The following is a 12,961-nucleotide window of genomic DNA, read 5'->3' as shown; positions in this document are numbered from 1 at the left end:
CAAGTGCAGCTGGAAGGTGGTGCAGCCCCCAGCTTCCCGCCTCCCGAATCTTCCACCGCAGGAACCCGGGCAACGGGACTAGCCTTCCCGCATCTCGGAGACAGAGGGGCTGCTGAGTCCCACGCCACGATCCTCACGCCCAGGTTCCCCGAAGCCGCGGCGCCACCCCCTTCCCACCGGGACTGGGCGCGGGGCCTCGGGAGTTGTAGTCCTGGGCGGAGCGCGGGCCCCAGGACACTAGCGACGCGGACTCCAGGTCCCGGCGGGCGCCGCGGCGTGGCCTAGGGCGAGGGCGCGGCCGAGGGCGAGGGCGTGGCCGCCGGCCCTTTAAACCTACAGGGCCGCTCCGAGGGCCGCAGCCGGGGACGGCGCCACGCGGGGCTGGACGGTGCGCGGCGGCCGCAGGGCGCTCCGGGGAGGTGCGTACTGGCCCCTACTTCCCAGGACCCTCCCGGGATCACCAGAGAAGGCTCGTGCCCCGGGTCCGGGGACTCGCCTGCCGCGGGCTCCGGGCGCCCACGCGGGCGGGGGCCGGGCTGGGCTTCCCGCACGAGCGCGCGCTTCTGCGGGGCGCAGTGGTCGCGGGGTTGCCGGCGTGTGGCCGCCCTTCTACCGGGCCTGGACCCACACCGGGCTTGCCTGTGGCTTGGCCTCTTGACCGTCCTCACTGCTGCTTGGCTGCCAGCCCCGCTCCTTCAGGCGAGGGTGGGTGACTCCCTGTCCAGATGTTACGGCGCCACCTCAGCCCCTGAGTACCGGTGACTTTGGGGTGGGACGCGGGGGCCCCCGGTGGGTGTCAGAGGGTGGCCACGTTCTGGCGTGGGTTGAGCTCAGGGTGGGCACTCCGAGTCTCGGCGGGAGCTCCGAATCAGGTGATGACTACCTTCCTTTTCCCACCCACACCCCCCCACACACCCCCGCGGCTTTCACCACTCACTGGACCCTGGACTTTGACCCATCTCTCTCCACCAGGCCGGGGCAGTTGATGGTTTTGGCGAAGTATCTTAAGGTAGCTGGGCCTGCCCCCTCTTCCCCACCTACCTCTTGTCATCCCTCCCACACCACTACCACCCTGGCTCCCCTCCCTCATGACCGCCTGGATCCTCCTTCCCGTCAGCTTATCAGCATTCTCCATCACTGGCCTATGGACTGTGTGAGTAGAGGGGGGGGGGGGGGGGGGGGGGGGTGCGGACAACTAGGAGACAAAATGGCAAAATGGGCCCAGGCTGAAGAGGGACAGGGCCCAGCCAGGACCCAACAGGAGCTTGATAGCACACACAAAGCCCCTTGTCCTGTTGCAGGCCCCAGGGTGATACCCACGGCCACTGTGGCTGTCTCCAAACCCTGGCCTGATGCCTGGACAAGTGTCTTGGGACAGGCTGGCACCACTGCTGTCCAGCAAGGTGGCCCTGACAGACATACTTTTAGCCAGGGCAACTTCCAGAGGTCCTCTAGTTTGTGGCCGTTGCTGTGGGTTCTGTGTGGCATCAGGGCCACCCCAACTTGAGTCCCTAGCAGGGACAATGACTATGAACGGGGCCAGAATCCAGGGAGGAGAATAGTCGGTGGGGGAAGGCTGGGCTGGGCTGGGGTCATGGGGTGACGGTTCTGTTCCCACAGGTATGCCATGGCCGTGATGAACCGCCACGTGTGCCCTGTGGAGAACTGGTATGGCGTACTCTGCAGACAGCTTCACTCTAAAGCACCCTTCATCTCTGTTCCCTCTTGGGCCGGGGCTGCTGCGAGCCAGACGGAGACCCTGGGTCACTGCTCTTCTCTGACATTGGCGCGCCTGCCCCCCAGGCATGGCTTCGTGCCCACTGCTTTCCACCATCCCTTTGCCCCTTGGCTTCTGTCTCAGGCAGGCCCTGGGAAGTGGGCTCTCCTGCCCCTGATAAGGGCGGTCCGGGAGGGTGGTCTCTGAGCGGCCTGAAGTACAGGCCAAAGGGTTCCCCCAATCTACTCTGTCCCGCCTCCAGGTCCTACAACGAGTCCTGCTCTCCTGACCCTACTGAGCAAGGGGGTCCCAAAAGCTGCTGCACCCTGGACGATGTCCCCCTCATCAGGTAAGGCCTGGAAACTGGGCAGATCAGTGAGACTAAGGCCCTGATAGACTCCCCGCCAAGCCCCTCAAGCAAAGGCCGGTCCCAAAGGATTTCACAGGAATAATAATTATATTAAGAGCACTTAGTAACAGTACTGCTTTCCAATGACTGTGTGTCAGGCACTGTACGGAACACGTTACATGCATGACGTCTAATCCTTCCAGCATTGGGGCAGCTATTGTTCTATTTTATGGGAAATGAAACTGAAACTGGGCATGTCGTCCATTCAGGTCACACAGCTAGTTAGTGGAGCTGCCTGGATTTTAAAAAATTTTTTATATATTTTTATTGAATTCAGAGAGGAAAGGATAGAAACACCAATGATGAGAATCATTGGCTGCCTCCTGCACACCCCACAATGGGGATTGAGCCCACAACTGGGCATATGCTCCAACTGGAATTGAACCTCGACCTCCTGGCTCATAGGTCGACACTCAACCACTGAGCCACACCAGCCAGGCGAGATACCTGGGTTTAAGCTCAAGCCCTCTGATTGCCTGGCCCACGTTCTGGCTCAAAGAAAGCCAAACCAGCCACAGGCCTTGACAGTCTCAGGGAGTCCAAGGAGTCTTGGGGTTTGCTAAGCAATTCTGGGTACTCCCTAACTTGTCACACACATGAGCTCTGCTTTTTTTTGTAGGGGAGGGGGGTACCAATAAGGACCATTTGTTTGTGAAAGACACTGGTCCTTCTCGGTGGCTTAAATTGGGCGCAGATGAAGCAAGAGAAGGCAAGTGGGCCAGAATGGGGGCCTTCTGGTGCTCCTGCCCCTCTCACTTTGTCCTTGCCCCCTCCCCTCAGCAAGTGCGGCACATATCCCCCAGAGAGTTGCCTCTTCAGCCTCATTGGCAACGTGGGTGCTTTCATGGGTGAGTTGTGCCCTTAGCCCCCAGCCAGCCCAGTCCAGCCCACCCCACACACCCTTCCCCCCAGAAGGGCCCAGAAATCCCTTGCTCTCAACGCAGCCCACCCAACCAAGGGCTAAAGCAAAAGGGACCACTTCTCTCCCTGCTCCTTAAAGACTACAGGCTGACTCCCACACAGCCACCCTGCTGGCTGGAGCCTGAGGAAACCCAGTTCACCACCCACCCATCTATTCCCTTCTGGCCCTCAAAGTGTCTGGAGGGGTGAGAGCTAGCGGGCTCCTGGACGGGCTGGGCCAGAGGAAGGTGCTAATGCTGGCTCCACCCACGCTCTTCCCCAGTGGCCCTGCTCTGCCTCCTGCTCTACGGGCAGCTCCTGGAGCAGAGTCGGCATTCCTGGATTAACACCACAACACTCATCACAGGCTGCACCAACGCTGCAGGCCTCGTGGTGGTTGGAAACTTTCAGGTATACCCCCCACACACACCTCTTGAACGTCCCCTAAAAGGGCATGGCTCTCTGCAGGGACCCCGTCTTCTGAGGGTTGACCCGCCCCTCAAGGTTGGGGGTGGGGGAGGAGGGCCTGGGAGGGAAAGAGAAGGGAAGAAGAGGGACAGAGAAGAGGTGAAGGGGGTGGAGGAGCAGGGCTGCTTCACTGATCAGCACCTCACTCTGGGCCAGGTGGATCATGCTAAGTCTCTACATTACATCGGAGCTGGTGTGGCCTTCCCCGCCGGGTTGCTGTTTGTCTGCCTGCACTGTGTCCTCTCCTACCATGGAGCCACCGCCCCCCAGGACCTGGCTATGGCCTACCTGCGGATTGTGCTGGCCGCCATCGCCTTTGTCGTCCTGGTCCTCAGTATCCTTCCGGGACAGGGCAGCCAGGAAATCCTCTAGCCCAGCCCTTCTCTCACCCAAGGTGAGGGAGACGGGCACACCTTCCAGATACCACCATCCAGGGTGGTCTCTGCTCCCTCTCCCGGGAGTTCAGGCCCCACCCTTTGCCCCTACCTAGTTATATATCCAGGAAGGCAGGTGTGTCTCCAGTCCCCACAGGTCCTACTGAACATTTCCTTAGCCCCATTCCAGGTGGCGTCTTCTTCATCCACGAGAGCTCTCAGCTGCAGCACGGAGCAGCCCTGTGCGAGTGGGTGTTTGTCATCGACATCCTCATTTTCTACGGCACCTTCTGCTATGAGTTTGGGGCAGTCTCCTCAGAGACACTGGTGGCTGCGCTGCAGCCTGCTGGCCGGGCCTGCAAGTCCTCCGGGAGCAGTAGCACCTCCGCTCACCTCAACTGTGCCCCTGAGAGCATCGCCATGATCTGAGGGCTGGGGGAGGGTGGCTGGCCCAGCCTCCACTACTCCCCACCCCATGTCTTCTCTGCATCCATTTTATACCAAAAACAATTTTGAGAAAGTATTCTGTTGGGATATAGGCTTCCTCACTCCTGGAGGAGTGGCCATCCCACATCCACCTGTGCCATACAGGAGCGGGCCCTGGCAGCTGCCTGAGCTGCGCATGACCCGCTCCCCACTCTAGTATTGTCTTTATGTTTAAAGGTCACACATCCTCAGTCACCCAGCCACCCCTTCAGGTGCCTTTATACCCAGTGCCGTGGCCAGACCACTGGGGTTTCCTGCTGCAGGAACTGGGGGCTGGGAACAGCAAGAGGGATAGTGATGGGGGGTGGGAGGGTAGGGGAGGGTGAGCACACCTTAGTCTGTGGGAAGGCCCACTTTTGGGCCCACTGGACTGCACTGGGATTCTTCACTCTGCCCCTTATATTCTTTAGGGCAAGTACACAGGAGAACCATGTGGGTATTTTAGTACTTTTTTTTATATATCTATTAAAAGAATTCTAATTTGCATGTTTGTGGTCTGTTCTGGAGAGTCAGAGGGCCTGGTTCAGGACAGCTTTCCCTCAGCAAAGAATGCCCCTACAGAGAGTCCTGAGTGCCTGGTGCTCTGAGGGCAGGGCTGACTCCAACAAAGGATGACAGGTACTAGCCCAACATCCCTCGAGGGCTTGAAGCCCTTTTTGGGCTAAAGAACTGACTGATCTGATCATTTCATACTTCCTTCCCCCACTCAGTCTGGTTTGAAATTTGATTCCTTAGGGGATGGGGGTGGGAAGCATGTAAAGAACGGCTTTAAAATGTTAGGAACCAAAAGAAAGCGCCTGGAATTTCAAGGTTCACTAAAAATTACAGGGGGAAAGGAGCGCATCTTTAAATATCTACTGGGTGGCAGGTGGTGACATATTCTACTTTCCAGCCACGAACACATAGACCCAGTGGCCAGGTTCTTGGTCTGGGCTCCACTGCCCTCAGGCCAGCAGGCTTAGCAAGGGAAGGGTATGCAGCCTAGTTCCTTCTGCAGCCCAGGCCACCTTCCCCAGCAGCAGTCGGGCCCTAAGCAATGCAGCCGCACGGTGGGTAAAGAAATCTTTAATGAGGATTTGAGGTGCAAGAGGAAGACGTTGTGGAGGGCCAGTGCTTGGCCCCAGCTGCCTCATGTGTACATGGCTCCATGCAGGCTCTCCAGTCGGTGCTTCTCCTGCTGCTTGCGAGCCTGAAGGAAAGAGGCAGGGGCCATATCTGAAGGCCTGTGGGTGAACGGATGGGCCAGCTATCATGGAACTGGCTCACACTGTGTTCAGGCCCCTGGCATCTGGGGGCTCCTCACCAACGTTACTGGGAACGCAGTCAGAGCCAGGAGACCCGAGGCCTACCCAGCTTTGCTGAGTTGGGAGATGAGAGCATGGAGGACAGCCAGAGGGAGCCACCCCCTCCACTTACCACCGGCTCCTACCTTATCCCGTTTGTGCTCTTCATAAGTATCATCATCAGTGGGCAGTTCATGGCGGCAGAGGGGGCAGGAATTTGTCTGGGGGGAAAACGGCAGTGTTCTAGCCCAGGTCTGGTCTTTATAAGCTAATATCCATCCCCTGCGCCCAATTCTCACCCTGATCCCTCTTCCTTCTCTGATTCCCCCAACAGTTCATAAAAATAAAGGGGCTGGAGAACTGGGCAGGGTGAGCAGTACCTTGCTTAGCCAGGGCAGAATGCAGTTGGAATGGAAGAAGTGATGGCAAGGCATCTCAATGGCAGTCTCCTCCTCCTCGAATTCCAAAAGGCACACGGGGCACTTGAGCTCTTTAGGAGGGAGTGCTGATCAGGAGAGCTGCCCCAGCCCCACCTCCCAGCTCCCACTCCTACAGGTCACCTGGCCCAACCTGACCTAGAAAATCGAGGGGCCAGCCCACAGTCTGGCTTGGGGGGTGTGGGGTGCGGGGGGAATGAGGGGTGAGGTCTGGCAGACCTGCCTCAAAGAGCAGAAAGAATCAGTGTTCTCACCAGACCGACAGCCCCTCATGACTGTCCTGGGGAGGCTCTCAACCGCAGTCTTGGCAGCAGGTGGAGGCAGGTGGTGATCCCAATCTACTCCCAACCCCAAGTCTTCAAAGTCCACACTGATGAAAAGCGACCTGAGCCGAAGGACGCGAGGTCAGAAAACCACCCTTTCTCTTCGCCTCCACACCTCGCCCGGCGTCCACCGGTCAAGCAAGACCCTCTCCAGCCGGAAACAGCTACCCCCGTCAGCAGTGCCCATCAGGTTAAGGGCAGAGCGAGAAGTGCTTGACAGCTGCTGTCACGGCCCCAACCACGCAGGCTGCTACTCCCACGGCACGTAGGAGGCAATAGGCTCCGAGAGGCCGCTCGGGCCCTGCAGGAATGACCTGGGAAGCCAGATTCCAGCGGCAGCGCGGCGACCTGGTCGCTGCCAAGTCAGGCCCTCACCCTGCCACGCCCCCACGGCGCCCTCTCCACCTCCCCGCCCCGCTCCCGCCCGACTTCCCGAGTCCACCAGCTCGTCTTCCCGAAACCCCCTCCCGGGAGGCCCAGGGCCCATCCCAAGCACCGACTTCCCCTCGAGTCGAGCCTCCGGACTCACTCCTTCGTCCTCCCCCGGCTCTGCCGCCCCAGGTCGCCCGCCTTCTCCAGCCAGCCCCGGCCCGGACACCCGCGCCCGGCCCCGCCGCCCGGCCCCGCGCACCCACCTCGCGATCTCCAGCAGGATGTTGGTTCGGGCCTCCCGCTCGGGGGCCGACGGCTCGCAGTCGTGTTCGTCGAAGTAGGACGCCATCTCTGACACAGCAGCCCTCCGACCCCACAGACTGCGGCTTCGCGGCTCCGGCCAATAAGCTAGCGAGGCGAGAGAAGGTGGCCAATCACAGCACGCGAAAGGCGGACACAGCGGGTCCTCACTCGCACGGAAAGCGGAAGTATTAGCTATTCACCTCTCATTAGTTCGAGTGAGTCAGGTGACCAAAGGCTAAAGCCAATGGCAGGGGGTGGGGCGGATCAGAAAACGTTTATTTTGGGATCAGAGCTCAGGGTAGACAGGTAAGAGGAGTGACGTACCGGCGCCATGAGAAGCCCGGTGCCTGGGATGCAGGGTGTCCTGGTCGGCTCCGCGGCTCAGAGGGTCTCGGCGATGCAGATGCTGAAGGTCCGGCGCGCAGTCTTCACAGCCCAGAGGGAGAAGGAGTCAGCGCTTCCCGCTGCCCTGCCCCGGGCCCACCGGGCATAATGCACCCCCTGAGCTCTAGTTGGTTCAGGAGTTGGCTTTTTTTTTTTAATCTTTTTTTTTAAATTAAATCCTTATTGTTCAGATTACATTTGTTCCTCTTTTTTTTCCCCCCATAACTCCCCTCCTCTCAGTTCCCGCCCCACCCTCTGCCCTCACTCCCCACCCACTGTCCTCATCCATAGGTGCACAATTTTTGTCCAGTCTCTTCCCGCATCTCCCACTCCCCTTTCCCCCCCAAGAATAGTCAGTCCATTCCCTTTCTATGTCCCTGATTCATTATAATCACCAGTTCATTCTGTACATCAGATTATTTATTCACTTGATTCTTAGATTCACTTGTTGATAGATGCATGTTTGTTGTTCATAATTTGTATCTTTACCTTTTTCTTCTTCTTCCTCTTCTTAAAGGATACCTTTCAGCATTTCGTATAATACTGGTTTAGTGGTGATGAACTCCTTTAGCTTTTCCTTATCTGTGAAGCTCTTTATCTGACCTTCAATTCTGAATGATAGCTTTGCTGGATAAAGTAATCTTGGTTGTAGGTTCTTGGTATTCAGCACTTTGAATATTTCTTGCCATTCCCTTCTGGCCTGCAAAGTTTCTGTTGAGAAGTCAGCTGACAGTCGTATGGGTATTCCCTTGTAGGTAATTGAGTCTCTCTTGCTGCTTTTAAGATTCTTTCTTTGTCTTTTGCTCTTGGCATTTTAATTATGATGTGTTTTGGTGTGGTCCTCTTTGGATTCCTTTTGTTTGGGGTTCTCTGTGCTTCTTGGACCTGTAAGTCCATTTCTTTCACCAGGTGGGGGAAGTTTTCTGTCATTATTTCTTCAAATAGGTTTTCAATATCTTGCTCTCTCTCATCTTCTGGTACCCCTATAATTCTGATGTTGGTGCATTTGAAACTGTCCCAGAGGCTCCTTACACTATCTTCGAATTTTCGGATTCTTTTTTCATTTTGCTTTTCCAGTTGGGTGTTTTTTGCTTCTTCGCATTTCAAATCTTTGACTTGATTCTTGCTCTCCTCTGGTCTGCTGTTGGGTGTCTGTATAATATTCTTTTTTTTTTTTTTTTTTAAATTAAATCTTTATTGTTCAGATTATTACATTTGTTCCTCTTTTTTCCCCCCATAACTCCCCTCCTTCCAGCTCCCACCCCACCCTCCACCCTCACTCCCCACCCACTGTGTTCATCCATAGGTGCATGATTTTTGTCCAGTCACTTCCCGCATCTCCCACACCCCTTTTTCCCCCAAGAATAGTCAGTCTATTCCCTTTCTATGTCCCTGATTCTATTATAATCACCAGTTCATTCTGTACATCAGGTTATTTATTCACTTGATTCTTAGATTCATTTGTTGATAGATGCATGTTTGTTGTTCATAATTTGTATCTTTACCTTTTTCTTCTTCTTCCTCTTCTTAAAGGATACCTTTCAGCATTTCATATAATACTGGTTTGGCGGTGATGAACTCCTTTAGCTTTTCCTTATCTGTGAAGCTCTTTATCTGACCTTCAATTCTGAATGATAGCTTTGCTGGATAAAGTAATCTTGGTTGTAGGTTCTTGGTATTCAGCACTTTGAATATTTCTTGCCATTCCCTTCTGGCCTGCAAAGTTTCTGTTGAGAAATCAGCTGACAGTCGTATGGGTATTCCCTTGTAGGTAATTGAGCCTCTTTCTCTTGCTGCTTTTAAGATTTTCTCTTTGTCTTTTGCTCTTGGCATTTTAATGATGATGTGTCTTGGTGTGGTCCTCTTTGGATTCCTTTTGTTTGGGGTTCTCTGCGCTTCTTGGACCTGTAAGTCCATTTCTTTCACCAGGTGGGGGAAGTTTTCTGCCATTATTTCTTGAAATAGGTTTTCAATATCTTGCTGTCTCTCATCTTCTGGCACTCCAATGACTCTGATATTAGACCGCTTAAAGCTGTCCCAGAGGCTCCTTACACTATCTTCACACTTTCGGATTCTTTTTTCATTTTGCTTTTCCAATTGGGTGTTTTTTGTCGAATCTTTTGTTTGATTATTGTACTCCTCTGGTCTGCTATTGGGTATAATATTCTTTATTTCAGTCCGTGTATGCTTACTTTCTAATTTCTTTATCGTAGCATCGAGGGTCTCATTAGTTTTCGTGAGGCTCTGCACAAATTTATGGCAAGCCCTCAAAATTGCGATTCTTAGCTCCATATCCTCCATTTCTGTCATGTTTTTTTGTCTCCGCATCTTTTATGCTTTCTTGGTGCACCCCCTTGTGGTCTCTGTGCGCAGTCTTGTTCTAGCCAAGCCTTAATTGTTGTAGTTAACACTAGAGGGATTTGACCCCCAGGCCGACTGGCTATAGGAATCAGCTGTAAGGAAAACGTCTGCCTTCTGGGGAGGCGCTAATCCAGCCTTTGCCTGAGGCGATCGGCAAATGGCTGTGCGCAGGCTTTGGGCGGGGCGGGATCAACAGGGCGGGCGGAGGGAGCAGTTATGGCCACGCTCAGTCCCGTTCCCAGAGGCTCTGCTTCTCAGAACCCCGGCAGCCGCTGCAAACCTCAGAGAGAAAGCTGCCCTCAGGTTCCAACTGATGCCGGATAATCCCGCTTCTCCCGTTTGAGTCTGGGTCCCTAGAGACTCGCCCGGATCTGGAGCCCAGAGTCTGAGACTCACTCCCGACAGAAAACGACAACCGCGCCCTCAGCCACCAGCCCGCTTTGCGCGCGCACCTCGGTACCTTTGTATTTTCCACACTGCGCCGCCTCTGAGCCTCGATTTGCTGTTCTCTTTCCTTCTAGTTGTAGAGTCTCTCTTCAGCCAGCCTTCCTGTGGTTCTGGGTGATGTCCGTTCAGTCTTTTAGTTGTATTTTTGAAATGGTTGTTTGCGGCAGCGGTCTCCGGTGTTTACCTACGCCGCCATCTTGGTCTCTGCCTGTATAATATTCTTTATTTCAGTCAGTGTATGCTTAATTTCTAGTTGGTTCTTTATCACAACATCGAGGGTCTCATTAGATTTCATGAGGCTCTCATCAAGTTTATTGGCAGCTTCTAGCAAATTATTGAAAGCCCTCAAAAGTGCGTTTTTTAGCTCTATATCCTCTATTTCTGTCATGTTTTTTTGTCTCCGAATTTTTTATGCTTTCTTGGTGCACCCCCTTGTGGTCTTTGTGCGCAGTCTTGTTGTAGTTAAGCCTTGATTGTTGTAGTTAATACTAGAGGGATTTGACCACCAGGCCGACTGGCTGTGAGAATCAGCTGTATCTGCAGTGGGAAAACTTCTGTCCTCTGGAGAGGTGCTAATCTAGCCTTTGCCTGAGGCTATCCGGCAAATGGCTCTGTGCAGGGCTTGGGCGGGGCGGGTCGCAGGGGATCAACAGGGCGGGTGGAGGGAGCAGTTATGGCTGCTCTCAGTCCCGTTCCCAGGGGCTCTGCTTCTCAGAACCCCAGCAACCGCTGCAAACCTCGGAGAGAAAGCTGCCCTCACGTTCAGACTGATGCCAGACACTCCCGCTTCTCCCGTTTGAGTCTGAGTCCCTAGAGACTCGCCCGGACCTGGAGCTCAGAGTCTGAGACTCCCTCCTGATTGAAAACGACGACTGCGCCCTCAGCCACCAGCCAGCTCCATGCGCACCTCCATACCTTTGTATTTTCCACACTGCGCCTCCTCTGAGCCTCGGTATGCTGTTCTCTTTCCTTCTAGTTGAAGAATCTCTCCTCAGCCAGCCTTCCTGTGGTTCTGGGTGATGTCCGTTCCGTCTTTTAGTTGTATTTTTGAAGTGGTTGTTTGCTGCAGCAATCTCTGGTGTTTACCTATGCCTCCATCTTGGTTTTTCCAGCCTTAGGTCCAGGAGTTGGCTCCTGAATCCTCCCCTATATACCCCGCTCAAACAAAACAAACAAACAACAACAACAACAACAAAACACCTTTGTGCTCATTTCCAACCAAGAAAGGGAGTGTCCTTGATAAGGAACCTGTGTTCTTACCTGCTCCTGGTTATCAGTGTGACCTTCGGCCCATTGCTCAACTTCTCCCCTTGCTCCTGTAGAATTAGTGGCTTGAATAAAATAAGTAGTTTGTGTTAAGGTCCCCGAAGGAGGTACTCAGGAGGCTGAAAGTGGTGAAGAATTATAAATGTACTAGAGGCCCTATGCACAAAAATTTGTGCACTGGTGTGTGTGGGGGGGTATCCCTCAGCCCCACTTGTGCCCTCTCACAGTCTGGGACCCCTCGGGAGATAACAACCTGCTGGCTTAGGCCCACTCCTGGGTGGCAGAGGGCAGGCCCAATCCCTAGGTGCCTTCCCCGCAGCCCCTGGTTGGGCTCAGAGCAGGGCCGATTGGGGGGTTGGGGGCACCACCCCTGTCACATACAGAGCCGGCCGATCAGGGGGTTGGGGAGCTGCCCCCTGTCACGCACAGAGCAGGGCCCATCAGGGGGGTTGGGGCTCTGTACCCTGTCACACACAGAGCAGGACCAATCAGGGAGTTGGGGAGTTCCCCCCTGTCACACACAGAGTAGGGTCGATAGGGGGGTTGGGGCACCGCCCCCTGTCACACACAGAGCAGGGCGGATCAGGGGCTTGGGGTGCCACCCCCTGTCACTCACAGAGCAGGGCCCATCAGGGGGTTGGGGCACTCCCCCCGTCACACTCAGGGCAGGGCTGATGGGGAGGTTGCGACTCCACCCCGTCACACACAGAGCAGGGCCCATGGGGGGGTTGGGACCCCGCACCCTGTCACACACAGAGCAGGGCCAATCAGGGGGTTGGGGAGCTCCCCCCTATCAGGCACAGAGCAGGGCAGATAGGGAGGTTGTGGCCCCGCCCCCTGTCACACACAGAGCTGCAGGGTAATGAGGGGGTTTGGGCGCTGCCCCCTGTCACACTGCTCCAGGGCCCAGGAGGCTTCTCGGCTCCACTGATCCTGGGTTCGGGAGGCCTTGCAGCTCTGCTGATCCCAGGCCGGGAGGCCTCGAGGCTCCGCTGATCCCAGTGCTGGGAGGCCTTGGGGCTCCACTGATCCTGGGTTCGGGAGGCCTCACGACTCTGCTGATCCCGGTGCTGGGAGGCATATTACCCTTTTACTATATAGGTTAGAGTTCTGGTGCATGGGTGGGGGCTGGCTGGTTTGCCCTGAAGGGTGTCCCGGATCAGGGTGGGGGTCCCGCTTGGGTGCCTGGCCAGCCTGGGTGAGGGGATGATGGCTGTTTGCAGCTGGTCACACCCCTTTCAGGGTGGGGGTCCCCACTGGGGTGCCTGGCCAGTCTGGGTGAGGGGCTGAGTGCCGTTTTCAGGCTGGCAGGTGACTGAAACTCCCAACCTCTCCTTTTTTTCTTTTTTTTTAATTCTGGGATTTATTTACCTTCTATGGCTGTCACTGGAGCTGAGAGCCAGCTTTAGCTCTAAGGCTCGGCTCCAGCTC

General features: G+C 55.3%; 2 protein-coding genes across 4 annotated transcripts; one reads left to right on the top strand and one right to left on the bottom strand.

Moving 5' to 3' along the window:
* Positions 1–332: 332 nt before the first annotated feature.
* On the top strand, positions 333–4,840 carry TMEM150A (transmembrane protein 150A). 3 transcript variants are annotated; one of them, XM_070429612.1, is made up of 8 exons: positions 333–419; positions 973–1,153; positions 1,621–1,668; positions 1,980–2,066; positions 2,907–2,974; positions 3,310–3,437; positions 3,651–3,828; positions 4,059–4,840. In XM_070429612.1, the coding sequence occupies exons 2-8, from the start codon at positions 1,089–1,091 to the stop codon at positions 4,295–4,297; spliced, it is 813 nt and encodes a 270-aa protein (XP_070285713.1). In that variant the 5' UTR covers positions 333–419; positions 973–1,088; the 3' UTR covers positions 4,298–4,840. The 3 variants fall into 3 exon arrangements, with proteins under 3 accessions (XP_070285713.1, XP_070285712.1, XP_070285714.1); XM_070429611.1 differs by having other exon boundaries at positions 1,621–1,803; XM_070429613.1 differs by having other exon boundaries at positions 1,621–1,803; positions 3,651–3,888; positions 4,048–4,084.
* A 563-nt stretch (positions 4,841–5,403) lies between these two features.
* On the bottom strand, positions 5,404–7,164 carry RNF181 (ring finger protein 181). Its single transcript, XM_070429614.1, has 5 exons — positions 7,033–7,164; positions 6,329–6,459; positions 6,018–6,127; positions 5,784–5,858; positions 5,404–5,543 (listed from the first exon to the last, which is right to left on the bottom strand). Exons 1-5 carry the CDS (start codon positions 7,116–7,118, stop codon positions 5,484–5,486), a joined length of 462 nt encoding a protein of 153 aa, XP_070285715.1. The 5' UTR covers positions 7,119–7,164; the 3' UTR covers positions 5,404–5,483.
* Positions 7,165–12,961: the final 5,797 nt, after the last annotated feature.

The sequence above is a fragment of the Myotis yumanensis genome, unplaced genomic scaffold (genome assembly GCF_028538775.1).
Source record: "Myotis yumanensis isolate MYYU_CA2020_CCGP unplaced genomic scaffold, mMyoYum1.0.hap1 SCAF_11, whole genome shotgun sequence".
NCBI lineage: Eukaryota > Metazoa > Chordata > Mammalia > Chiroptera > Vespertilionidae > Myotis > Myotis yumanensis.
Note: the sequence above shows the minus strand (reverse complement) of the source record. Positions and strands in the feature narration are given on the sequence as shown.

Coding starts and splice junctions, on each gene's coding strand:
- TMEM150A (XM_070429611.1), top strand. CDS start 1,089: ATGACCGCCTGGATCCTCCTTCCCGTCAGCTTATCAGCATTCTCCATC. Junction 1,154..1,620: donor ATCACTGGCCTATGGACTGT/GTGAGTAGAGGG, acceptor CTGTTCCCACAG/GTATGCCATGGCCGTGATGA. Junction 1,804..1,979: donor TTGGCGCGCCTGCCCCCCAG/GCATGGCTTCGT, acceptor TCCCGCCTCCAG/GTCCTACAACGAGTCCTGCT.
- RNF181 (XM_070429614.1), bottom strand. CDS start 7,118: ATGGCGTCCTACTTCGACGAACACGACTGCGAGCCGTCGGCCCCCGAG. Junction 6,460..7,032: donor ATCCTGCTGGAGATCGCGAG/GTGGGTGCGCGG, acceptor CCTTCGGCTCAG/GTCGCTTTTCATCAGTGTGG. Junction 6,128..6,328: donor CATGAGGGGCTGTCGGTCTG/GTGAGAACACTG, acceptor TCCCTCCTAAAG/AGCTCAAGTGCCCCGTGTGC.